The following is a 27586-nucleotide window of genomic DNA, read 5'->3' as shown; positions in this document are numbered from 1 at the left end:
AGGCATTTCAAAGGATGTTGTTAGAACCCATGTACTTAAAAAAAGGGACAGACATACATCTTGTATATATTTCTGTGCATCTGGATTTATGTCTATTTTTGTTTATTTATTTATTTTATTTATTTTTATTTTTATTTCTTGTATCGCGCTGGAATCAATCCCATAAGGGTATCTCCGCGCTTTGCCAGCCAAAAAGTTATCGTAGTCTTTAAATGCATCAGAGGGCCTGAAATGCTTCCTGGAAGAGGAGAGTTTTCAGGGTTTTTCTAAAGGATAGATGGTTGGTATTCATCCTTATTTCTATGGGAAGTTTGTTCCATAGGGCAGGACCAACCGATGAGAATGCTCGGTCTCCCTGCCTAGCTCTTTTTGTTGCAGGGGGTTTTAAGAGTGCTTGGTTACTCGAACGAAGTGACCGGCTGGGTTGGTACAGTTCAAGAGTTTGAGATAGATATTTAGGACTGTCCCCATATAAGCATTTGTGGACCGTGCAGCATATTTTGAAGCTGATACGCTGCCGTATAGGGAGCCAGTGGAGCTCTACCAACAAAGGCTTAGAGGGAGTCCTGGCCGGTGCACCCATAACCAACCTGGCCGCCGTGTTCTGGACTACCTGCAAACGACCTACTGCATCAGCGTTTGCTAGCGTCAGCAGGCCGTTGCAGTAGTCCAGGCGGCTAGTGACCAAGGCCTGCACGAGTGTCTTCCTGTAAGTATCAGGAAGATATGGAAATACTCGTCTTAGGAGGCCAATGGTGTAGAAGCAAAGTCCTGCAATGTGATTGATATGCTCCTTAAGGGTCAGTTTTTGGTCAATCTTAACCCCTAGATTTTTTACATGAGGCTTAGATGTAGGAACTGGGCCCAAGTCCAGCGGCCACCATTCAGGAGACCAGAGAAGGCTCGCCCTGCCGAAGAGCATAACCTCTGTTTTTGCAACGTTACATTGGAGGCAATTTGCGGCCATCCAATGTGACACTGCCCTCATACCCAATAATCAGACGGGAAAGGATCACTTGTCCTGCACAACCTTAGGTTTCTTGCAGGAGCGGGGGTGTGTGTCCCAAATAGAAGACCCTCATGCACGTGATGGGTGGGGTGGAGTTGGAGCGGTGTATCTTGATTCTCCGATTTTTTATTCACGTGTGTGCATAATCATCGGGTCGATCAGATTATGCAACCTCCACCAGGAGGTATTGACCCAAGGTTGAAGCAGTAGTGAGCCAGTGATGAGGGAATATTAAAAAGCCCGGATAACGAGTATAGGATTTTTAATAGTTCTGGGTTCGGGTCTTGTGAACTCTGCTGTTATGCACCATAGAGTACTTATTAGGAGTAGTTGATGCACTTAGAGTATCGTTAAAAACATTACGTGTAGGGAAAAAAGGAATAAGGTCGACATGTTTCTGCCTTCTGCACCTTAGTAGGACTTACAGGCATTCATCAGGACCGTTATGTGAAATAACGTGAAGGTAAAGGGATGTGGTCAAAGTGTTCAAAGAATGGAGTGATAAGAAAAAGGTATATTGACCTGTCTCTTGTTTCAAATAAGGTCGCAATGTACCTGTTGGAGAAAGAATATACATACATACGTTTTCAACACATAGGGGAGAGGGTACAAGGGGAGACACCAAACAGAAAACTGTATCTCAAGTCTGTCATTGACAGACTATAGCAACAACTAAAAAATGGCAATACTTCATTCATGGCTGCTATCAATGGCAATGTCAACTCTCTCTTCATCTCTCCATACTATACAGAGGGGTAATGCATGCTGTATAGGTGGTATAACATGCAGATTGGTTCAGAGTTGATGCATGTGCAATGTATCAGATCGTGAAACGCAATTAAGGTTATCAGAACTGTGTTGTGCTTGCTGAGATGTCATAGTGGGATCTTACACACACTCAGTATAACATATAGTTCTACATTTATCCAGTGTGTCAAAGAAACATGTGCAGTACCGTGCCTCAACACTCGTGTTCTTATCAAGGGGTGCTGTTTGGTATCTACCATGCTTAAGTCGGCGTGCTGGTATATTTACCTCGCGCATGTAAATAAAGCGCTCCAGTCGGGTTAAGAGGCTTGTGGGGGACTGAGCAGAAGGGGAAAAAAGCAGGGGTTAATTTTAAACGCGCTTAGCAGCAATACTTGCGGTTGTAGGATTGCCTGGTTTGTGGTCGCGCTACCTATTTCGTCCTGCCCTGGCGTCTTCTGCGAGCGCGCTGCCTTCTTTCACCCGGAAACAGAACTCTCTGTTTCCTGCCTGGTAATCATCGCAGGCGTCAGATCTAATTGGTTATCCCACGGGTCGCTATGACGACCTGTGGTGACGCTAATGCTGTGCTTTGGATTGTTTATATTCATTGATGTTTCTTACGAGTCTGCTTGTTTTTAACAAAAGTGACTAGTCGATTGTTTTCGTGTTGTCGCAGCAATGCCTCCTTTACGTATTTAAACGTATTTTGATTGGACATGTAGGCACGATGTTGTGGTCTCTGATTGTATCCCGTATAGGGGAAAACAGAGACTTCCGTGCGAAGCTAGCACAGAGGGAGCAGTATTATTTCGAATGGTCACTGATGGTTCGTTTTACCCACTATAATGATTTTATTTAGTGTCCCAAATATTGTAGAGGATTTTGGACTGCGTGTGAGTCAGCAACGCGGAGACAGTATTCTTAAACCCTCGATGGTGGAACGAGGGAGGAGGAGTAACTGAACTCGGTTCGGGTGATGTTAATATCGATATGTACATCATTGGTTATCGATTGTCCTCCAAGTTTTTTTCTTTCTCGTCTGGTTAAATACAGTGACGGCAGGCACATTCTTTACTGTCTATTAAGACTGAGCCAGGGGATATTGTCATTTAGCTCACGGTCAGTCCCCAGTCTATGTACCCACCTCTGCTCTTTTTCAAAAAGGATTTTAGCAGCATTCCTGTCTTTGTTAGGGAAAGTTTCTAGGATGACCCAGTTGAGATCTTGAGTTGTGTGGCCCTTCTCAAGAAAATGGTTGGCCATTTTTGTGGCGCTCTTCTTGCATTTCACGTTGCTTTTATGTTCGCAGAGTCTCTGCTTGGCTTTTCTACAAGTCATGCCGATGTATCTGAGGTCACATGGGCAAGTGATCATGTATATCACGTGGGTGGTATTGCAGTTTGTATGATGGCGTATAATCCATTTGAAATCTGGTAGTAATTGGAGTTCTTTTGTGGGTCTTGTCAGACTGCAAACCGAGCACGAACCACAAGGGTAATGTCCTGTGACTTGGGGATTACCCCACGGGTCAACTAATCCTCTTGTGGGTTTTGGTGGAGGTCTGGTATGGACAAGAATGTCTCTCAAATTTCGGCTCCTTTTATTTGCAAACCTTGGCTTTGGCCATGAAAGGTTCCCTGATGTTAAGATGCGCCAGTTCTTATTGATGATTTTCTTGACACTGTTTGTCACTGGGCTGTATGTGGTTACACAGGTGACTTCCTCCGAGGGTGGTTTTGGTATAGTCTCAAGGAGTGCTTCCCTATTTTGATTTCTGGCACGTTTTTTGCATTTATTGATCACTCTTCGTGGGTAATCTCGGGCTTCTAGTTTTTTGCACAGGTCATTGGCTTGCGACTTGTATTCGGTGATATTACTACAGTTGCGTTTAAGCCTGAGGAACTGGCTGTATGGCAAGTTCTCCTTCAGAGGGCGGGGGTGAAAGCTCTTGAAAGAGAGTAGGCTGTTTTTTGCAGTTGTCTTGAAGAACGTCCGGGTCTGGAGAGTTCCTTCTGCCGCATAAATTGTAACATCCAGAAAGTCAATGCTTTCCCGGTTCGTGCAGTAAGTAAATTTTAGGCAGTCATCTCTCTGGTTAAGCCAGGTGTGAAACTCTCTTAGGCTGCTTTCGTCCCCTAGCCAAATGACAAAAATGTCGTCTATATACCGTTTCCAGAACAGTATATGACGATGATAAGGGTTGTTGTTCTCCTTTAGGATGTGTTGGTCCTCAAAGGTGCTGACGTAAAGTCCAGCCACGCTTGGGGCGAATGTACTGCCCATTGATGTCCCGTGGCACTGTAGGTACAGATCGTCTTTGTATTGGAAAAAGTTTTCCATGAGCGCCAGCCGGCAGCATTCCAGAACGAAATGTCTGGGCGTTTTATAGTTCCAGGTTGAGTTGAAGAGTATGCTCTCAAGGGTATCCATTGTTTTGTTTTGTGGGAGGCTAGTATATAAGCTCTCCACATCAAACCCGACCAAGAGCATGGTATCAGGAGAGTATTCAACGTCTTGTAGCTTGGTTAATAAGTCTCTTGTGTCTCGTAAATACGTCGGTGTCTTTTGGACCAAAGGTCTAAGGTATTGATCTGCAAACTGCGACAAAGGTTCTAAAAGAGAACCTATACCCGACACGATCGGGCGTCCAGGAGGTGGTACTCGTCCTTTGTGTGTTTTCGGTAAGGAGTAGAAGTAGGGAGTACGTGGTGTGTGGGTTCTGAGGTAGTCTCCTTCTTTCTTTGAGAGCCAGTTGTTAGTCTCTGCCTCTTCTATCATCATTGCGATGGTTCTCTGTAATCTCGGTGTTGGATCTGTGGTCAGAACTTTGTAGAATTTCTCATCCTGGAGAAGATCCAAACATTGTTGGTCATAGCCTTCGGTTGTAAGAAGAACCACTCCTCCGCCTTTATCGGCCGGTTTGATGACTATGTTGTGATCTTCTTTAAGGGCATTTAAAGCTACCTGCTCCTTTCTTGAGAGATTTTGGAAGGGCTTAGGAGGTTCATCTGCTAACCCATCTATGGCTTTGAAGATGGCCTGCTCGAAGGTCAATATTTCGATTGGGATTTGCGAATTCAGAGGACAGAATGATGACTTGTTCCTCAAGGTAGTGTCCCCTTCCTCGTTGGGAATTTTGTCTCCTTTGAAAAAAGCTTTTAACTTTAATTTTCGGCAGAACTCTGCAACTTCACATTTTGTTTTGAATAGGTCTAGCCTTGGAGTCGGGACATACCCAAGTCCTTTATTGAGTACGAGTTCTTCATCCTGGGTTAGAACCTTCTCAGTGAGATTCACGATGAGGGATTCGTGGTTGTACCGGTTTTGGCTTTGGTTACACTTCTCGTTTGCAATTGCCTGGATTGGTCGGACCAGGTTACGCCTCTTCTCCGGGTTCTTTGAGGAGCTGGGCCATTCCCTAAAAAAGGCATATTCTGTTGGAAATTCTGGCCTGTCTGTATTGGTATCTGATGGTTCATCATCTGGGGGCCTTGAAAGTAAGGATTCATCCACCCTTGGAAGTGGGGGTTGAAGGGTTGAAAGGGCATCCCTTGTGAATTCGTTTGGAAGAATGGGGGCCGCCACGAGTTTCTTCCTCGACGGTTTCCTCTCTTGTTCTGGAAATATGTTTTATTGGGATTGTTATGTTGGTCCGATCCTTGATCAGAGCCAGCGCTTGAGGCACCGCTGTTTGATCCATAATTAGAAGCATTGTCGTCGGCATTGTAGTCCTTACTGCTGTAGGGATGTATTCTTTCTAAAGAGAATTTTTTGAGTTCTTTTGCTAATTTTTGTAGTTTGGTTTGCGTTAAATACTCGTGGGTATTGCTCATTTCTTTATTAATCTTTTCTAGTCTGTTCTTATATATGGTGATGTTTACAGTGTTATTCAATTTTGTTTCTAAGATTTCGATTTTCACTGTAAGCTCTTCTGTTAGTCTAGTCGCTGTTTTGATAATAAGGACTAAGTAGTCCCTGGTACACTTCCATGAGATGGCGGACCAATCTTTTCTGAATGGGAGGTCCTTAAGAAAAATCCTCGGGCGTTCGTGACCCAGAGTCCTCTGGGTGCTGCATTTACTCTAAGGTATTCCGTCATTATGATGCCATGGACGGCTGTTCTTACTTGTTCTTTTTTTAGTTCTGTAAGTTCGTCCCACTCCGTGGAGCTGGAGAGAGTCTGAGTGAGGTCACTGTTCATAAATAGAGATACCCTCAGCAAAATTTTCCTTGACTGTAGGGCCAAGGGAGCTGAAAGGGTAGAGGAGCTGGGTGTCGTCAGCATAGGAGACCGGTATGAACCCATACTTCCGCACAATCTCAGCAAGGGGGGCCACATATACATTAAACAATGTAGGGCTGAGACATGAGCCTTGTGGCACCCCCTTTGTGAGCGCCTTCGAGGTGGAACGATAGGGGCCCAGACTGACAGATTGCGATCTCCCGGAAAGAAAACTCTCCAGCCAAGATAGTACTGAGCCTCCGATCCCTACTCCCTGCAAGCGGCTGAGAAGGATGTTATGGGACACGGTATCAAAGGCCGCAGACAGGTCCAACAGCACTAATATCATGGAACCTCCTCTATCCTGTGACATTTTGATCTTATCAGTCACAGAGAGGAGGGCCGATTCAGTGCTGTGGTTGGGCCTGAACCCAGATTGTGATTGGTGCAGGCCCCCTGTCGCCTCGATAAATTTGGAAAGGATGGTATTAACGTGTTTCTCAGCCAATTTGCTAATAAAAGGGAGAAGGGAAATAGGGCGGAGGTTGGAGAGTTCTGACCAGGGAAGAGTGGTGTTTTTCCGTATGGGGTTCACTACCGCTTCTTTCCAGGGTTGTGGAAGTTGTCCCTCGGCAAAGGAAAGATTCATAAGCTTCTGAATAGTGGGGCCTAATGATTCCACCAAAGGGGAAATCATTTTTGCAGGGATCAGATCAGTGGGGGAGCCAGTCTTCATATTACCAATAAGGGTGGTCAGGTCTTCTAAGGTAACTTCTGGGATTACATGAAGCATTTTATCAGGGGTCATTGTGGGGAGAGTCTCAGGAGCCAAAGTCTCTAAAGGACCTGTGACTTTTATAATTTTTTTATATATTCCCTCAATTTTTTCTTCAAAGAACTGGGAGATGTTATTACAGAGATCTTGAGTAAAAACATCCGGGCTCTCACATATTACAGGGTTGGTAAAAGTCTGTATGATTTTGAATAGCTCTCGGTGGAATTACCTGCCTCTGTTATTTGGGAGGTAAGACTGACTTTCCTTGCTCTTTTTATATTTTTATAGTAGGTAGCCATAGCTGTTAAATAGCGATCTTTATCTTCCCCCTTATGTGACCGTCTCCATAGTTTCTCCAATTTCCTACACCCCTGTTTTTCTGTTTTTAAGGCCTCAGTGTACCATGCTTCCCTTTTAGCTATGGTAGGTTGTTTGACTATTTTCTGAGGAGCCAGAGTGTTAATGGCTTCCATCAGTGAGGAGTCAAATTTTGAAAGAGCTATCTCAATATCATCCGAGCTTGTGAGGACTGGCTGTTTCCAGACCTGAGTAAACCTATCAGGAGTAACTTTGTGCCATGGTCTGCGTTTAATGGTTTGCATGATGGAGTGATTGGTAGGTTCAGGTAAATGGAGAAAAGAAAAATCTAACATTTTGTGGTCTGACCAGTAGATGTATTTAGGGGGATGGCAGTAGACATTAGGAAGGGTGGTAAAAATTAAGTCCAGAGTATGGCCACCAGTATGAGTGGGGCCATTATTACGAAGATGAAGGCCCAGCAGGGCAAGATCAGATAAGAGTGCAATAGTATCAGGGTGGTCTGCAACATCAGTATGAAAATTAAAATCACCAAGTAAGATGACATTTTCATTCGTTTTCATATGGGGAGCTAGAAGTTCAGACAGAGCTAGGGAAAACCCAGCATTCGGTCCGGGCGGGCGATACACAAGTGCTCCTTTCCAGTGTACCTTAGGGCTAACTTTTAGATGAAAAATAATTATTTCCATAGTGGGTAGCATTATCTGTTCTAAGACCCTAATATTCAGGCTATCTTTATAAACAATAGCGATCCCGCCTCCTATTTTCTCCAGTCGATCTTGGCGGAGAATTTTGTACCCCATAGGTATTCCCAAGGTGATAGTCGGAATAGTGTGGGGTTTAAGCCATGTTTCAGTTATGAAACAGATCTCAGGCATAGTACAATGTATAGTGTCCCAAAGTTGCATATGATGCTTTGGGAGGGACCTTACATTAAGTAAAAAACTTTTCCAGCCTATTAGAGAGACTTTATCATTGTTAGGGCTCCCAACTATAATGTTACAGTGAGTAGCTTGAAAACCACATTTTAAACATGAAAAAGGCTCTTCAGGGCAGACTAACAGTCTATTGGTACATCTGTGTGTGTCCTGGGGTTGTAGAGCGAGAAGGGCATGTGCTGAATACCTTCTGTTGGGGGCAGTCATAGGCCTGTCCATGATGTGAGAGGCAGAGTGGTGGACCCCTGGCCCCGTCCTGTCGCGGACGGGCGCAGACGGGCAGCTCTTTGGCGGGTCTTCGCGGGGCTGCGCGCGATCGCTGCGCGCTCAAGGAAGTGCGAGGGCTAAATAGCCCTGCGTTCAACCACTAGAGCGCTAACCGCTCCTAGTGGGACCGGAAGTGGTGTCAAAGCCTGCCACCCCCTTGCATGAACGGGAGGTGGGAGGCGGTTACTAGCGCTTCAGTGACGAAAAGGAGAGTGCCCTAAGACCAATGAATGATGCGGTGAGGTTGTGAGGCAATGCGGACTTAGTATCAAATTTTAAAAATCACAAAATGTAAATCACAGTCAAGTTTTATAAACATTTAAAAATTTCGCTTCTCGCTATGTCTTCGCATTTAAACTGCTACGAGCAAGTCTTAGCCAGCAAGCGGTATGGAGACCCTGCCACCGTCTCCACCCGCAGCAAACTCCTTCAGTGCTCCGCCTAAATAGCCCTGCGTTTAACCACTAGAGTGCTAACCGCTCCTAGTGGGACCGGAAGTGGTGTCAAAGCCTGCCACCCCCTTGCATGAACGGGAGGTGGGAGGCAGTTACTAGCGCTAAATCTTATAAGCACTTTATGTCACATTCCCTCACATAAGTCACATCAGCTTTGTGTTGTTTTCTCTAACATTTGTGTATGTGCAGCCATTTACAAATGTAACCATTATAAGTAATATATATTTCTTCAAAAAGACTATATTTCGTTTGTGGTGCGTTTTGACTCTTGTCAAGGTCTTAAATAATTGCGGGACTACTCCCAGCCATTGTGTGTCATTTAAGTTAGACTCGTTTTTTCTACTAATTAAGTTTTGCTAAACAATCATCTAACCCAACAGAATTTACTGTAGATTATATTGTTCATACCCACGTTCTGAGGGACACAGGGTTTACCCCATAATCTTTGACAGAATATTACAATGTTGGCATCTTCCTACCTTAGCCATTTGGTGCCTGCAACCTGTCTCTGATCACATGACTGGATGCAGGTAGCAGTTGAGGCTTGTGCATTTCCCATAGACAGCCATACACAATTGGGGCTTGGGTGTGACTGAGTGGGGCTGTCATGGCAGGATTGCAGGTAGGAGCTGGTCCCAGCCTTACAGCTAAATAGGCTGTGACCTGTTCCCACACAAAGAGCTGCATACCCTTGTTGATAGTCTGGAGCCAGGGCTGGCAAGTCAGGTCATCTGCTCACTTTAAATGCTTGTCTTTGAAGTCTCCCACACTTCAAAGACACTACTAGGTATAAGTATTGGTCCTCAGACACCACCACTTCAGTACACTCCTGGACCTGTGGATAATCTGCCAGCCTGCTACTCTGTTGGACTCCTGCTGTGCTGGGCTGACCTGTTGCCCTCTTGCCTGGGTGAGAAGGACTGGATCTGCATCTCTAGAACCTAGAACCCAGAGTGACTCAAAGGGCTAGTTGGCTGCCCTCCTGATCTGAAGCATCAGGGACATAACATGCTTCCAACAACCTTGCTTCTGCATGTGGACTCTGCCAGCTGTGAGTCTACCCTGCCAAGTGGTGCTACCCCAGTCATGGACACTTGGAAGTGGGCCTAAGGTGCTTACCAGCAGAAACAGCGCATCTCCTCAGCTGATCAGTGCATCCTCGAGCAGAATTGATGCATCACCTCAGTTACATGGATTGGGTCTGGCGCAGAAGGCCCGCATCACTCTGATATCTTCGTAAACATTGCATTGCTGACGGTGCGCCACATCTCCAACATCCCTTGTGATAGCAGCTAGATGATAATGCCGGCCTCAGCACTGTAGCCTCGCAGCTCTTTGGAACAGATGCATCGCCCCATGTGCGTCACATCCTCGACAACCGGACTTCTCATTGCAAGCCTCATCGATGGTTTCCTTGACGATAACACAACAGGACCTCTCACCGCAGCCTCTCTGCATCTTGGAACCAATGCCTCACTTCAACAGCGTGACACTTCTTCGTCTTGAATCCTCACAATACCTTGCAGCCCAGATTTAAGGTACTTTGTTCAGCGGACCTAACCTGGTCCCTGTAGCCCGCCCACACTCCATTGCGTCCGCTGAATTTCTGACTTTGTTCTGATCCTGCGTGACTAGAAACCCCTTGTTGCCGAATTGTGCTTTTTAGTGCTATTTTACCCTAAAAGTTTGAAATTCAATATCACCGGTTTCCCTGATTCGATTTTTGTCATTTTGGTCCTGTTTTTTTTATATTAAGCTCTACTTTCCTAAACCTGGTGTGAGATTTTGTGTGTGTGTTCTTTTCACTGTTTTAACTCTTTGAAGTTTTGCACAAATACTTTACCCATTGCCTTCAAGTTAGTCCTGACAGCTCTGTGTCAAGCTATCAGAGGGAGAACACTGATTAATTTGTGGTTTGTTGGTGCCTTGCACTGACTAGGATTGTGGTTGCTGTTTGATCAAGGCTCACACAGCAGTGAACCACCAACTCAGTTTCTAGTAGGGGAAAAGTGATGTGATTTTGCCTGCTAAATCGCCTGTTCCTGACAAACGCATTCAGTAGAATTCTATATTTATTCAGTGTGCCAGCCATTCCCTTCTACTTGCTGAGCTTCCAACAGTGCAACAACACCACACTTGCTATTGGATGAAATAAAATGTTCTCTTCTAGAAAAGAGTAAAAACAGAATTACTAGTAGTGTCAGACTAGAGAATGCTCCCTTTTAAGCAGTCCACAAATGTGGAGTCCCTTCCAACTCCTTCTCAGAAAATAAGAAATATGAGTACCTTTTTCAATATACTTCATTCACAACAAAAATAAATATATGGTGCCAATATTCACTTTTATGCACTCAAGAAAACTCCCCTTCTGCAAACCAGCTACAAGATCAATCTGACACTGTCCCTGGAGACAGGATGTTTGAAATACCATATCAGAGTCTAGATAATTCTCCCCAAAAAAGCTTGCTGGTAAATTGTAAAGTTTCTAAATATCTTGCCCTTCAGAAATGTAAGTTTGTGAAACCAGCTTGGAAAGTACTTCTCAACTCCCAGTGGAAATCAGAATACATTTTAAAAGTCCTAGTGGAGTAAATGGGGGTTTGCAACTAAATTCCACCTTGTAGCCCATGATCGGACAGTTTTTACCTGATCCACCAACAAACCTTCATGTAACATAAAGATTTAGAAGTGGCTCAGTGGGTGCTCAGGTCCCAAGATATCATCTTGCCATGCCTTGAACAACACCTTGAGAACAAACCCAAACATCATCTGCTTAAGGAAAAACAAACTTCTTCAGGCTGGTATTCTATTGAAGACCTTTAACAACAAAGGTAGTGATCACTAAATAGTGACTAAGGGGAAACACATCTTATTCCATTGGATTGCAACTACCTTACCACTCTAAAAACAAGAATGTGTGGAGGGTCAAGGGGAATATTTTTTAACGACCTATCTGCTCAAACCCCTACTCTCAATATATAACACATAGAGAGCAGACCAGGTCATGAAGATGGTGTGTGGCCATACCGGAGACCGCGAAGCAGTTAGGTGTGTGTGTGAACAAATGTTGCTGTGTGTCAAAAACTAGAACACTGGCTAGGACACGTCCCATCAGACCACCCTTGTGGTGGAATGTCAGCATATGGGGAGTGGTGGTCACTCTTGCCCCGACCATATAGTGTCGGGAATCAAAGCCAAAACTCTAGCCATGATACTCATCAAATAGTGATGATAAAATGAAAATGAAAATAATAATAGTAATCATAGACATAAAGTGCAGTGCTTAAGTAATTGTGATGGTTAAAATTAACTACCAAGACTCAGGAAACTTTCTAGCTGAAGTCTGGGTGTCAAGAATTAAAAATACGCTGAGTAGTTGTGAACTGGAACTACTCAAAAGCGCTGTGTAGAGTGGTCGACATGTTTCAGCCATTCAGGGGGAATTTCCCCGGCTTTCTTCAGGACCTATAGTATGTGACGCTACTGCAGCTAACAGAAAGTAGTGAACACAGAGATAACATAAAGTGTACATATCTACCAGGAACTTGACAATCCAATGTTCACTGGAGAAAAGGACATGAATTCTTCCCAGCTTTGTGTGGGTGAAGACCTCACCTCACCCGGCAACCGCTCGGGAGAATGAGACCCCGCTCTGTCCGTCGGTACCCCTCATTATATCCGCTTACCACTACCATTAGTTCTCAGAATATTGTCTGTACTAGAGCCTTGTAGTTGCAGTAAGGAAACCTTTGGCACTTTATGAAAATTCCAAATAAATATGAAAGAAATATCCCTACCCAGACAGGGACCTAGAAATTGAAGAGTGCATGAGAAAGCAATAAAAAAGAACATCTTTGAGTGGTCACTTGCCTGTCTCCTCTCCTTATGGACAAAGAGCCTGATTTAGGGTTTGTTTGCAAGTTACTCTGTCACAAGCATGACTGATACTCTGTCCTCCTTATAACAAGTCCCTTAGGAAATACTGCACTTGTAATAAGGCAGACAGGATATCTATCATGTTAGTGATGAAATAACCCATTGGCCAAACTCAAAATAAAGGCCATAGTTTGTGAAAGCTTCATTATGCCTTGAAAATCCCTATTAAGATATGTGCTGATTCCTTAGATTAGACAAATATCACAGTTAACTCTAATATAATTACTTTGATTGGGCACTCATATGTCCTGGTATATATTTCAAACACTCAAAACGTACTTAACAGTATATATTTTCAGTAATTCATTTGATTTGATTATTTTATCATTTGTTAGTAGAAAGGATTTGCGTCTGCTTCTTGTACAATTACATTTGTCTCATGTGAACTTTCAATGTTGGTATAGAATTACACTCTACTATTTATTCCAAATCTATCTATTCTCACACTTTGTAAAAACATTGCTCACCGAACTAATCAAATCTACCAATTTATTGTGTGCCTCATCTGACTAATTCATCTCAGAGACTATTAAACTTCTCAGTCACAGTGGAATTCCTAATGCCTAATACAGCAACCACAGCACAATATCAAATACTTAGTATATACTAGATCTGCATAGACATTGTATTCACTGTAGCCAAAGTAAGTATTCGCTCACTACTGCTCAGTCAACTGGACTAATGTAATAATATACCAGTAAGCCTTCTTCAATATTTCTTCTCCCACTCAACAGGGCTCTAAACCTTGCCACCAGAATGAGTACAATCTTTAAGGGCAGTCTCCTACTGCACTTTTTAACCACCAATCTCTTTGTCAAAAACAGAGCCATATACAAGCTATTGAAACTTGTATTCAAAGCCGTGGAGTAGCTATTGCTTTGGCCGTCCATGGCGGTCCCGGTGTTTGCCGCCTTGTGGTGGCCACTTTAACCCCTTGCACGCTGATGACGGAACCGCTCCGTCATCAGCTGCGGGTGTCATGGCCCGCCCCGCTCGATAGAACGCTCATGCGCGGCGCGAATTCCGCGCCTGCGCTGAGGGTTCTATTGAGCGGGGCGGGCCATGACGGAACCGCTCCGTCACCAGCATAGCTCAACCGACGCTGGTGACGGAGCGGTTCCGTCACCAGCATGCGGCCGCCCCGCCCCCATAGCACTGCGGCGGAATAGCCGCCGCAGTGAAGGGGTTAAGGAGTGGGGGGGTTGATGGCAAGATTCTGCCAATTGCCGCCCCGTGACTGCTGCATTGTAGAGCGGGGTGGCGATTGCCACCCCGAGATGGTAGGTTAGAGCGGGAGGAGGCCGCCGCCCCTCTGATTCAAATCAGTAAATGGGAAAGCTCCCAATTACTTCACTGAGATCCTATCCTCTATAAGCTGAATTGCGTGGAACCTAAACCCTACTAACAGTAATCTCCTAGTCACATCCAAGTCATCTTGTGTTGCCCCCAAAGTCTTACCCTCCTACCTCCTAGCCCCTTTTGCCTACCACTAGACATTTGAGCAGCCCTCTTGCTTTAGGAATGCAAAATGCCCTATATTGCAGTTAGAAATACATGAGTGATTACTGACCCACACTGCTTAAAGTATGTATATTTCACATGGTAGTCTCTATTAACTAAACAACAGATATTGTTTATAAAATGTATGTGAACTACATCACCTTCATGGTTCAATGTAAAACATTTCTGATTGAGATTTAACTGCTGTTAAATAAATGAATAATTAAATAGCAATCCTGTGATGTTGTTCATATAATGATATTCCTGAAGATAACCATACACCCTGAAATGTAATCCTTTTAAATCTGCATGATCAGTCAAAAAATATCTTGGCAATGTTTTCGTCATGTGTTAGTTATCACAAGCCTTCATCAGGTAAGCGCAGTGTGAACACATTTCTATATAAAATTAGGTAAGATCTCTGCTTAGGTAATAGTTTCTCGAGAACACAATTTTGCATACCATGAGTTAGAATAATGTATGACTCCTTTTGAGCTCGATTCCATTGGGGTCCTAATCTGGGACCCTTTTCTAATGTTTCATATTGTGTTATTATTTTGGGATTTCTAGATCTGTGCAAATTCAACTGCATGAAAAGTGCTATCAGCAGAGTTTTGCATCCCCAGATTATCATATGCATGATCTTTAAACAGAAACTAATGCTTCATTAAATCATGGCAAATTAATATATTGTGAATCTTTCATCTCAGTATTTACATTGTTTTATGAGTCAATGTCAGTCACACCAAGGGGCAGATTTACTAAAGTTTCACGCAATGCAGGGAAGCAAGCAAATTTGCTGCACTGCCTTTCATGAAGTGGAGGGAGCAGAAATGTGCCACTTCTGCTCCCTTCTTGCACCGATGCACCGTGTGGTGCCTAGCGCCAACGCAGGTACCATTGCGCTATGCTGAAGGGGGTCTTGGATTACAAGCAGGATTTGTTTTTGTGCAGGTAGAGATGCCATCCTGCACAAATACTATTTTTAAAGTCATTTTTCTTTTCTATGTGTGATGCGGAATATTACACATTGAAAAAGGAAATAAGGATATTTCCCCTCATTACGCCTAGGTCTGGGATTCGCACCATTTGGTTCGATCCTAGGTTTACTTACCTTAATTAATCTGTGATTGCATCAGAATCCATGGTGGATTCATGGGAATGCCTCCCGTGTAATGCCACCTAGACGCAAAGTAGTGCAAGGAAGTGATATGCGCTGCACTGCGTTACTCTGCATTTACTAAACCACACAAAGTGGCTTTGTGTAGCTAAATAAATCCGAGATCAGGACTTGCGTTGCAAGGACACTGCATGTCCTTAGTAAATCTGCCTCACAGTGTCTATAAAGATAAAGCTTACTAATGCCAATTGGCCTGTTTCTTTCTGCTTTGCTCCTTCACAGCTCCATGTGGATACAATGAAACTAGAGAAGATGGCAAAATAGTCCAACTCCCTCCCTGCAAAATTGGTGCCTGGATCGTTCCTGCTATCATGGCCTGTTACCTCTTGGTGGCAAACATCCTGCTTGTGAATCTCCTCATAGCTGTGTTCAAGTGAGTTTCATTTTGGTGGTGTATAAGTCTAACACCCATTATGAAACACTGGTTCTCCATGCCATGGGTAGGCCTTTATGAAAGTGTACTATGTATAGGAAAGTGAAACTTTAGTTATCATTTTGACATACAGAAAGCAATGAATATCCACAGTTGTTCACACACAAGCACGTTGACAGTATAAACATTGGGTCCTATTGTGCCGTGCTATGCGCTAAAACATATGATGAATCAACACAAACATTTATACCGTTTCTGACCAATACATACATAGGGGTCGATTAGGATGGCGGACGGACTTGCGTCCGTCCGCCACCCTTGAGGAGGAGGGAACGTCCGCAGGGGCTGCGGCGTTCCCTCCGTGCTGATTAGGATGTGACCGCCAGGGTGGCGGTCACATCCTCTATATTTAACATTGCGGCGGGTGCAGCTTCAAGCTGCACCCGCCGCAATGTTAAAAAAGCATGTTTTACATTTACATGCACAAAGCGGCCGGCACCGCACGGTGCCTGCTGCTTTGTGCATGCAAATGCAGGGGGGTACCATAGGTACCCCCCATGTGCACCCCCCACCCCCCATTCACCCAGGGGGCCCGCAACGGGCCCCCAAAGTGAATGTCCGTATGCTTTTCCATGGCGGAAAAGCCGCCGTGGAAAAGCATGTATTCACGAACATCCTAATATGGCGGACGGTGTCTCATAGACACCGCCTGCCATGTTATAGCTTTTCCGCCACGGTCGGAAGCCGACCGCGGCGGAAAAGCGGCGGACGGAATTCCAGACCCACCAGCCATCCTAATTTGGCGGTGGGTCTTTGGAGGCTCCGCAGCGGTTTTTCCGCATCCTCCAGGCCAGCGGACACTTCCGCCGGCCCGGAGGATGCGGAAAAACCGCCATCCTAATCGACCCCTTAGTCTTCTTGTTATACGTCCTCCCAGGGTTCGGATGTACCTTCTCCAGAACATACCTGAAAACATATAAACAATTCGGTCCATCAGCCTGCCTTTCAACCCACACCAGTTGGGACTATGCCATAAGGAGTATGACTAGGGGCATCAGGTTCCAAGTTTTGTAAGAATAACTTAAGCGGGTCCCAGATATCTTTCGGTCAGGACTTGTGTGGGAGCAACTTGGCATTCAGTTTGCAGTTGCTGTTGCAGTATGTGAGACTAGCAAGCCATGCATCTGTTGTAGGAAGCCGTCTGCTCCCCCCTCTAAGAGTTATCTCGCGCTAAGCTAGAAGTAGCGCTATGGCAATAAACATGCGCAATATTTTGTGCATATTATATACATATCCCAGAAGTGCGACCTCCGGGGAAGGGACTACTGTCAACAGAGTCATCCGGGATAATATGTCGATGACGGCCACCCAGAACTCCACTATCTTGGGGCAAGTCCATGTCAAGTGGGGAAAGTCTGCATAAGGGCTGCCACACTTTTGGCAATTGTGAGGCCGAGACGGGTCAATAGTGTGCAATTTGGCCGGCGTCATATACGCTCTCCAAAGATATTTAATATGTATTAACTTATGCTTGCTGTTAAGGGAGATTTCCCTGATCTGCGTACAGCCAAGAGCCCACTGGTCGTCCAAGATAGGATGTCCCATATCACACTTCCAAGCTGGTCGAACCTTAGTATCGTGGCTCGGGATCAAAGTCATGGTGGTCTTGTATAATCGGAAATCAGTCGAGTCCATTCGGAGTTTGATATTAACAGTGATAGGGGTTCGAAAGATTGTGGTTCAAGTGGGTATTCCGTTATTTTAGCACACAGCGACCTGCGCACCCTGCGCACCCTGCTGAAAATAAACTGATCCATAAAGGTCAGCTTGGCTCCCCGCTCCACCCCAGCACCATCCAATACATGCCCATCCGGGAACTGGTCACCAAACTTTACCATAGAATTGGATTTAAGAACCCGCACTACTAAATCCACTTCTCTGATAGAGAGCCATGGATTATATGCTATGGGAATTTGAGACGAATACAGGGCCCCATACCCAGTCACACACAATAGTTTGCGCCACTCCCAGCTGGAGGTGGACACTCTCTGAATGTCTCTACGGTCACGAGGAAACACTTGTGGTAGAATGGCATGAAGCGAATTTGGGAGCACCAGGTCTCATTCAGGCTTACTGTAGGGAATACACGCATCTGGATGGTACCATGAATAGGCAAAACTACACTGTGCCACTAGGTAATACATTCTGAAATCCGGGGAACCCAGTCCTCCTCTTGCATATAGTAATGTCATGGTTTCCATCAAATCCTAGGTCTTTTGCCACCCCAAGCTAGCCTGATTAGAAGTGATCTTAGGGTCTTGAAAAAACTGTCAGGGAGCAGAATGGGGATATTGTGAAACATATATTGAAACTTTGGAAGAACTACCATTTTCATTAGTACAATTCTGCCAGCCATAGAGAGTGGCAGCCCTATCCATCTTTCTACCTGCGCCTCAAGCTTGTGTATCACCGGACCATACTTCAGCCTCACCAACTGGTCCGTCTCCCTATGAATCAGGATACCCAAATATCTGACTGAATCATGACACCACTTCAGCGGGAAGTCGCACTCCCATTCAATAGTGCTCGTTGTCAAGGGAAGGAGCACTGACTTGCTCCAATTTACTCCTAGTCCCGAATATCCACTAAAGCGAAGAAACTCTCCTATAAGTGGATCCAAATTGTCTTGTGGTCGGCGGACATACAACAAAATGTTGTCGTTATACAGCGAGACAAGGAGAGGGCCTGTTTTGAAATGGATACCTCTATGGTGAAGTTTTTCCTGAAAGTGGTGAACAGAGGGTCAAGGGCCAGGATGGAGAGTAAGGGAGACAGGGGGCAACCCTACCTGGTAGCATGTGTGAGAGTGAACGGGGTGGACAGGGTGCCTTTCAAGCGGAGTCTCGCTGTGGGAAGAGCGTAAATCAATGCCGTAAGGTCAATAAAACCTTTGGGGATGCCTAATTTCCTCATCACGGCCCATATAAAAGGCCACTTCAAGGAGTCAAATGCCTTTTTGGAATTGAGTAGGGCCGCCGCAGCCGGAACCTCGGGAGCAATTCTGTGAAGCACTGTAAACAAGGTAAGCAAGTTTAGCACCGTGGGTCTATGAGGGACGAAGCCGGACTGCACTGGGGATATGATACTATCCAAGAGCAACGCCAGCCTCAAAGCAATAATTTTATTAAGGATTTTATAGTCCAAGTTCAAAAGTGATAGCGGTCTATGGAACCGCAGCTTATTGGGTCCTTGCCAGGTTTGGGCAGCAAAACCATTACTGCCTCACGAACAGGGCTGGACTGGCTACCGGGCAGTCTGGAATGCTGCTGAGCTGGGGGCTGATTTCGTTCATGGAGACCTACGTGTGCTAAACTAAATTTGTTTTGCTTTAATTATTTCGAAGCACACGCAGGTCTCCATGAAGGAAATCATCCACCACCACAGTGAAATCATCCCCCAGCTCGGCAGCATTCCAAACTTCCCGATAGTCAGTCCGGCCCTACTCACGAAGCGTGGGAGGCAGTACTTTATTTTCTAGGGCTTCATTATAGACTTCAAGAAGGTTCGGGCGAGTATATCTTTATAATGTTTATAAAATATGCCTGTAAAGCCATCAAGTCCAGGCGCTATAGTACTATTTAAGGCATCCATGGCGCTGACAATTTCTTCCTTAGAAAAAGGGTCTGCTAAAAACTTCTGCATATAATCCTCCAGCCGTACCATCGCAATCTCACTTAAGTATGTTCAGCAGTCTGCCTCGTCATACATTGTGCGTGTAGTACATACATTTGTGTAATATCAATGGTCTGTCCCCCTCCCCATATCGCCTGGCAGTTGCATATTTCCCCCAAAAATGTATTTTGCTGTCAGTGGCTTCCCTGAATTCAGTCAGCAGCAGCAAACAACTGGCCTGCTTTGCCAGGCCTTGGCGATTGAGTAGTTCTTCGTCCAAAACCCTTAGATGGTCCTCTATGCAAGCAATCATGCTTCGCAGTGATTTGAGTATCCCTTCGTGCTTAGCAATACATTCTCCCCTGATATATGCCTTAAAGGCCTCCCACACGGTCACCCATGTGCTGTCAGAGCCCACATTTAGTTCGAAGTATGTCTCTATTGACTCCCGAATTTCAGCCGAAAAAAACGCATCATTTAAAGCCATCTCCCGGGAACCTCCACTGTCTCTCAACCCCCTCCGGTCTAGGCAGTCAGACCTGCATGATGACTGGTGAATGGTCGGAGTACGTTCGAGGCAAATGGGCCATTGACCGGAACCAGGGGGCCATTGCACGTGAAACTAGCCAGTAGTCCAGCCATGTCCAAGTGTTGTGGGGGGCCGAATAGTGAGTGTATGCCGCGTCGGTGGAATGATGTGTGCACCATATGTCCACTAGACCGAGAGATTCGCAAAGGTCACCCAGCACCCTACTGGCTCGGGGTTTCATGGCAGGGGACTCTGCCGTACTATCAAGTTCAGGTTGCAGAAGTAGATTAAGATCCCCCCAATGCAAATGTAGTCAGCTCCTAAGGGAAGCAGCAGTGCATGCGATGAGTGAAAAAAACCGGGGTCATCCACATTCGGCGCGTAAATACACAATAAAGCAATGTTATAACCCCTAAGCTTCCCCATCACCAGAGTGAAACAACCTGCTCTATCCGTATTTACGAGATTTAGCTGAAAGGACAACCGCTTGTGAATAAGTATGGCCGTACCCCTGGAATAGGTGCTGTAGTTTGCAAAGTAATGGTGCGTCCCCCAGCTAGAGGCAAACATCATAGGGGCAGTAGGGGCTAGATGCGTATCCTGTAAAAAAAACAATATCAGTCTTGTGATGCTGTAAGTAGCTTAACACATGTTTCCTCTTCCTAGTATTGTCCAGACCCTGCAAATTTCATGTAAGGAGGTTAATGTCAGAGACAGTGGATAGCCTACCCGCCATCATCAGAAGTGGTCAGAGCAACAAACAGCCTGATAGCATCAATATTAGCTCGTGAAACACCATGGCAACAAAACTGTGTTAGGAATAAATAACACCCTATATGTAAAGAGACCCCCCATCCCCAACCCACCCATTCCCTCACTTTTGATGTAGTGGAAATCCCAAACTCCCATAATTGTCCAAAGCAAATATCACAATTTCCAAATATAGACATAGCAACCATGTGCAACCGCACAAGGAGAGAGGCGACGCCTCGCCTTGTCCCCGGAACATTTAAACATGTAATAGAACGAGCAATGTGACCAGAGCCCAGAGTAAAAAAAAAAAAATCTCTAGAAAAGGAAGGAACAGTGGAAAAATAAAACAAATGCATTCAATACTTAGCAATGTTCTGCAATATTAAGGACTTCAGCTCGCTGAAAAAAGTTCCATACAGGAGCCAGAATTCGGAATCGAGGGAGAGCGTTCAGTTTTGGGTGATTTCCTTGGCTGTCCATTGTTTGCTCTGACATTTTCGGAATTCTTAAGTCTCTACTGGGTTTTCAAAAATCCTTGATCTACCATCCACGTCCTCTTTCAGTTGCGCATGGTACAGCATTCCATACTTTAGTCCGGCTTTGCGGAGCGTGGCTTTGATTGGTGCAAATTTCCGACAGGCCTCCTGGACCATTGCAGTGAAGTGTACGGGTACAGTGAGATGGAAGAGCCCTGCCACTGCAGTGACCCACGCTCCCGTTCCAGCCGCAAGGCCGTATCCCTGAAGTTCAGCAGCCGTGCCATGATGAGGCGAGGTAATTAGCCGGGATTAGGCCGTAGCCCAAGAGATCTGTGCGCCAGTTCGACGACCAAAGTAGCAGCAAAGGACTCCAGACCAAATAGGTCAACCAGAAGGCCTTCTATAAAACCATCTAAAGGTCCCATGTTTGTGCACTCAGGGACTCCCATAATACGCACATTGTTATGTCTCCCTCTGGCTGAAAGGTCCTCATTCTTTATGGCAATGCTCTTCAATAGGCCTTCCATCCTCTACAGTCGTCCAGTAGCCTGGGCCGAGCCATCCTCCAGGTCCAAGATTCAACCCTCAGCTGTGTCATGTCTGTTGTCGCACTGATCTTGTCTGGCCCCCATGTTGTCGAGCTGCTTGTCCAGTGCATCAAAGCGAGTGTTCAGAGCTCGAAAACCCACCTTAAGTTCTACCATTAGTGCATCATTGCCCTGTGCGTGGGGCTGTGGTGGGGCTGTGGTCTGATCTGCTCCCTCCGCCATCGTGCTAGATATTGGTTCAGAGCCTCAACCTGCCTTTTCAAAAGTGAGATTCCACTGCTTCGGATCTCCCTCCCCCATGGATTTGGGACAGAGCTGCAAAGAACCGTAGTACAGTGGGCTGGACCCAGCCAAATCCCTGTCACTCTACAATCACTCCGTGAAAGTAGTAGATCTCCACAAGCACAGTGACCTCGCTGACATGCTTCCCGCTTCCTTCGTTCTCTGTGGCCCCCAATGCAGTCGCCTGGCTTACACCAGCAGAGGCCACCTGGCTGTCTCCCCCCCACTTGGAGAACACTCTACGATTATAGCTGCACAGAGCGGGGGCTATCCTCCATCCAGCTTGCATACAGGGGTGAGTAAGCGCACACACAGTGTAGACACCAATGCGCCTCCTATCATCCCCGGGAAACATCCTTTACGACGCAACTTTTACCACGCAGTGCCTTTACAACGCAAGTCATTACAACGAATTGCGCTGGGGGGCGCTCTAGGATAGGTAATAGTTTAATTTACTATCCAACACCTTCCCTACTATCCACAGGGACTGGAGTTGGAATAGTAAATTAAACTATTCACTATCCAGCACCCCCCAACGCAAGTCGTTGTAACGACTTGCGTTGAAAAGCCTGCGTTTTAAAAGCATGCATGGTAAAAGCATGCGTTGTAACAACGTACATCCATCATCCCCATACTGATCAATGGTGACGGGGGAAGATGCTGCTGCAAGTTCAGCAGTAGTGTGAACCTAGTTGCACTGGCAGGGAGATGTTCCTCTATCTAGCCCACTAAGAAGGTTGTAATATCTCTGCGAGAGGGTGTAGTGTGTCCTGGATCACAAGAGAAACAAGTTCTGCAGTAGTGGGAGCCAAGTTGCACTGGGAGGGAGACGCTACTATATCTGCCCCACTGGGAATGTTGCAATGTCTCTGCGAGGGGATGTGGTGTGTCCTGGAGCACCGGAAAGACATGCAGGCTAGTCCTCTGCACAAGCGGGGAGCCTGCAATGCCCAGAAATGCCCTGTGGCATCTGCATCAGGAAGGAGCAACACGCTAACATCATACGCCTCAATGTTGTGCCTCCCAGTCGGGTCCTGGGGCACCGAGGTGATGGGAAGCGACGCCCTTTGTCTCCGGTTGACGTGTAAGCCGTAATTAACCCTTTCCATGCTGATGACGGAATCGCTCCGTCATCAGCTGCGGTGGCGCTGTGCTGATGATGGAGCGGTTCCGTCATGGCCCGGCCGCCGCGCCTGCACGGCACGGATTCCGCGCCTGCGCTGGGCGTTCTATTGAGCGGGCGGGGCCATGACGGAACCGTTCCGTCATGAGCACAGCGCAACCGTGGCTGGTGACAGAGCGGTTCCGTCACCAGCATGCGCCCGCCGCGCGGCCGCCCCGCCCCCTTAGCGCTGCGGCGGAATAGCCGCCGCAGCGATGCGGTTAAGGCAGCGGCTTCACAGGAACACTCGGGCCGCCGCATGCACTTCGATGACGCTGCGGCTCCGGATCACAAAATGACGACAGAAAGATATCGCCGCAGTCCGGGTGCCAAGTAGAATTCAGACGCTGTGTTGTTTTGTGTCGTATAGACTCGGGGATGGTCGTTCGTTCCGGGGAGGTCAGCGAAGCTCCAAAACTACGCAGCCATATTGGTCCGCAGTTCGGCCACACCCCAAGGGAATGAAACCTTGGTATTATTATTGTTATAAAAGTAGGTGCCTAATGCACCCTAAACTTGATGGCAGCATGACACTTTACTTGAACATCGATGCAACTTAAGGGAACGTGTCTGCCAACAGATCTGCTAACTGAGAATTGTAATATTGTAGAGGTAATGATATTGAAGATATACCATTTCATTTTCCAAAGACCCAGGTGAACAAGAACGTTTTTGATTCATTACTGTTTTCAGTATTTATGTTTTTAACTTTTGCTCTGGCATTTTAATTGTCTACTATGTTTTTTAAACCCTTACCAGCAACAAATATCTTCTAATTCATTTTACAATTTGCATTTCAGCAACACTTTCTTTGAAGTAAAATCTATTTCAAATCAAGTGTGGAAATTTCAGAGATACCAGCTTATCATGACGTTTCACGAAAGGCCTGTCCTGCCACCCCCTTTGATCATTTTCAGCCACTTCACCATGATTTGTCAACACCTTTGTTGTCGATGGAGAAAACAGGAAGGCGACCAAGAGGAGAGAGACTATGGATTAAGTAAGAACTACCAAGTGTGTCGATATCGAGTTAGAATTAAATAAAATAATAATAATGAAATAAAATAATCCCATTTAATAATTGAAAAAATGGAGCAATACATTTTAACAGTTTGTGTAATTTTGTATTAATGGATGTCAACCTACACATATATACGAATGTTTCTTCCAGCAGTTTAAGAAATTCGGGCCAAAGCTAATTTGTTTAAATCACAGAGATACAGCTAGAATGGTAGATTCCCAACTTTTTGATGGTATTCCAAAATCCACTGGAGTAGTTTGGAGAATCTACCGAAGTTGATAGCTTTCATGAGTAAATCTCTTCTCCTAACCTTATTCTGATGTGTTTGCCTCTAGAATAGAAAGTCTGTAAGTTTAGCATTTTCCTTGTGAAGAAAACCCTTCCATAACACCCAGGTCAATTTTTGGGCTATTGTGTTTCCATTACCAGCAAGGACTCACTCACTGCACCCTTTTGTGGAATAGATTTGCACCTGTTTGCAGTGTGGACATGGGCATGCGAAATGTTTGTGAACACATTTCTAATACAAGGGTCAACATGTAGCATTTCATGTACTGAGATAAAGATCCACGACAAAAAAAGCATGACCTTGAGTGCCTTAGTCATAGTGGTGGAAAAGTATGGTCATTCAGGCTGCTCCCCTTTCCCCATACATAGCTTGTCTGTCTCCTACCTCGTAACTTTGTCGTCCACACATAGATTTAATGTCTACCATTCCTCTCAATGGCTGTCAATTCCTGAACTAGTCCCTGACATAAATTTACTCTCAGAAGCCTTATTCCACTTTTTCTATTCAGTGTGCCCCATCCCTCATAAAAGCCACTTGCAGAACAGAGTATTTCACTACTACCATTTACAAGGGACACCTACCCAAATGCCACATACCCTTTCAGTCTCCCCTTACCTGAGCACCTTTTGTCTCTCGTTACCGACGTCATTATAACTACTCTCTGTTTAGAACTCCGAGTACCTCAAGCTTCTCACTTCCTATTTTAACTGCAGCTTCAACGTACTGAAATAAATAGCTGTGAAATCTGTCTTTGCCTCAAAAATAAATCTTGAAATGGAGGAAATTACTAAAAATAAGGTGTAAAAGTTTGATTGTATTTCTAAATGGTAACAAATCCTAAAAAGTGCCTTTTCCACACATTTTGAATTAAAGCCTACATATATACTTTCAACAGTATATTGACCAAATACGAAATGTATGTCAGACTGCCGAACTAATATTTATAGGCAATGGTAAAAACTAATTAATTCTTAGCTCATGAAAAGCAAAACAAAACCTGGCCTGAGAATGGTATTTTTGCCATTTCATCAATGATGATACGGAATATCAGAAATCAGCACAGTACACCCATTGGAGTCAACATCTTGGCAGAGTGATAATAGACAACCATGGGGAACAGCGTTTACAACGCAACTTTTACAACGAAGTACCTTTACGACGCAACCATTACAACGCAACTTTTACAACGACTTGCGCTGGGGGGCGCTCTAGGATAGGGAATAGTTTTAATTTACTATCCAACACCTTCCCTACTATCCACGGGGACTGGAGTTGGAATAGTAAATTAAACTATTAACTATCCAGCACCCCCCAACACAAGTCGTTGTAACGACTTGCGTTGTAAAACTTGTGTCGTAAAGGCATGCGTTGTAAAAGCATGCGTTGTAACGACTTACATCCGACAACCATACATACTTCAGAAATCAGGCATTTTTTCTGAGCTAAAGAGTTTTAGGAAAAGAGTATTTTTATAAATATTAGAGTGCACCTGCTGAAAATTCTTCTGTAAATTCAGGGAATCCCAAGGCCATGCTATCCAAACTCACTGTCACTGTCAAAGCAATGTTTATTTAGACCTTAGTCTTTAAACAGATATAAAACCAATTTGAACAGATTAAAACATCACAGTTTGTACATTCTCAATGTTAAAAAAGTTGATAAGTTTTCAAGGAGTGGTGCATAATTCGACGCTCCTGCTCGGGAAGACTCAGCACATTATAAAACTATACAGTATAAAATATTCTTTAAAATACAGTCCTCATTTTTTTTTTTTATTTGATAACCTAGTACAAAAGTTAGGATAATTTTAAATCACTACCCATTTCGGCTAATTCTCTCTAAGCAAACTTTTGATTTCTTTCATATAGTTCCCCACTGCAATCGCTATGTCAAGATTTGGCATTTCTGTAAGTAATTCTGCTGCCTTAAGCCTTTGTCTTGTATCATATTTTAAAAATATCGGACGGAGATAACGTTTACGCTGCTCTAATAGTGTTACACAGTCTAGCAAAATGTGCAATATATATCCTTTAGTGCCCAAACTACACTTACAGTAACCATCACAGTGTAACATTTTTCTTTTTAATTCTTCATTTACTAGCCAGGGGTTTATACCGATTCTCAGTCTTAAGATATCCTGTCTATACCAGTAATTCGGTTAAGATATCCAGATAAGGGAACCAATTTTCTTTTCGCCATGAATCCCTCATTTGTTGCACTGATTTTTTCTTCTCTAGATATACCAAATCTGCTCTTCTTGAGACTTCTTGTCGTGTTTCGTGAGCTCACTCTTAGAGAATTCTACCTGCAGGGAGTCATGGGAGATTTTCACCTTTGTGTTTTCACAGGCCTGTGATATGTTTTTCCTTATCTCTTTAGCCCATTTTAGGCTACTTGATAGGATCTCTTTCCTACACCATTGTGACACCTTCTGGCCTGTCTCTATATCCAGACGTTTCCAAAATCTAATTAGAATCATTTGTGCCTGTATGCTCCATGTACCTATCTCGGTTCTTATTGCTTGTATCATCGATGAGGGTGGTAATGTCAGCAGTGTTTTCAGACACTTTCCTTCCTCTGAATCCCAAACTTGTTTACCACTAAGATAAAGGACCTCTGCTACATATAGTATTTGTGGGGGAATCATTGCGCTAAAGACCTTTAACAGCGGTCTGTGTGGCATATCTCCATAATCTCGATTACATTTCTTCAGTCCACAGATCGATGTGAAAGCCTTAGCTTTCTGAGCTTCTAGGTGAGTATGCCACTTTAACATCCTGTCGAACCATACCCCCAGATAACGGTATTCATTCACAATTTCCAATTTCAGATCTCCTAACAACCAGTTAAAACTAGTCTCTTTTTTCCCGAAACATAATATCTCATGTCCTGGACCCTTGGTGTGGCTCATGGGCTCTTTAAATCAAACTTGTGGGCTCTTTGTGGCCACGAACATGGCTGTTTGCACCAGATCCGTGCTGCTTGCACAAAAAAACAGCACAACCGTCTTTTTATACAGCAAGCTTCGATCACTGCAGAAGACCACTAGCACAACGCCATTTTCTCAGTAAATTACAACAAACGGGACATCAACTTGGGGGAACCAAGCCCACAAAAACAAACTCCGG

The 27586-nt window shown here is 44.9% G+C and overlaps 1 protein-coding gene across 4 annotated transcripts in view; it reads left to right on the top strand.

The window, feature by feature from the left end:
- The window catches only part of TRPM3 (transient receptor potential cation channel subfamily M member 3), a 940843-nt gene that overhangs the window by 869397 nt on the left and 43860 nt on the right, over positions 1-27586 (top strand). For all 4 annotated transcript variants that reach the window (XM_078675756.1, XM_078675753.1, XM_078675754.1 and 1 more), the window contains 2 exons: positions 15573-15723; positions 23949-24148. In XM_078675756.1, coding sequence (XP_078531882.1) covers positions 15573-15723; positions 23949-24148 — 351 coding nt within the window. The remainder of the gene's footprint in view (positions 1-15572; positions 15724-23948; positions 24149-27586) is intronic.

This window comes from Lissotriton helveticus, chromosome 2_1, assembly GCF_964261635.1.
Source record: "Lissotriton helveticus chromosome 2_1, aLisHel1.1, whole genome shotgun sequence".
Classification (NCBI taxonomy): Eukaryota; Metazoa; Chordata; class Amphibia; order Caudata; family Salamandridae; genus Lissotriton; species Lissotriton helveticus.
This window is presented reverse-complemented; position numbering and strand designations above follow the sequence as displayed.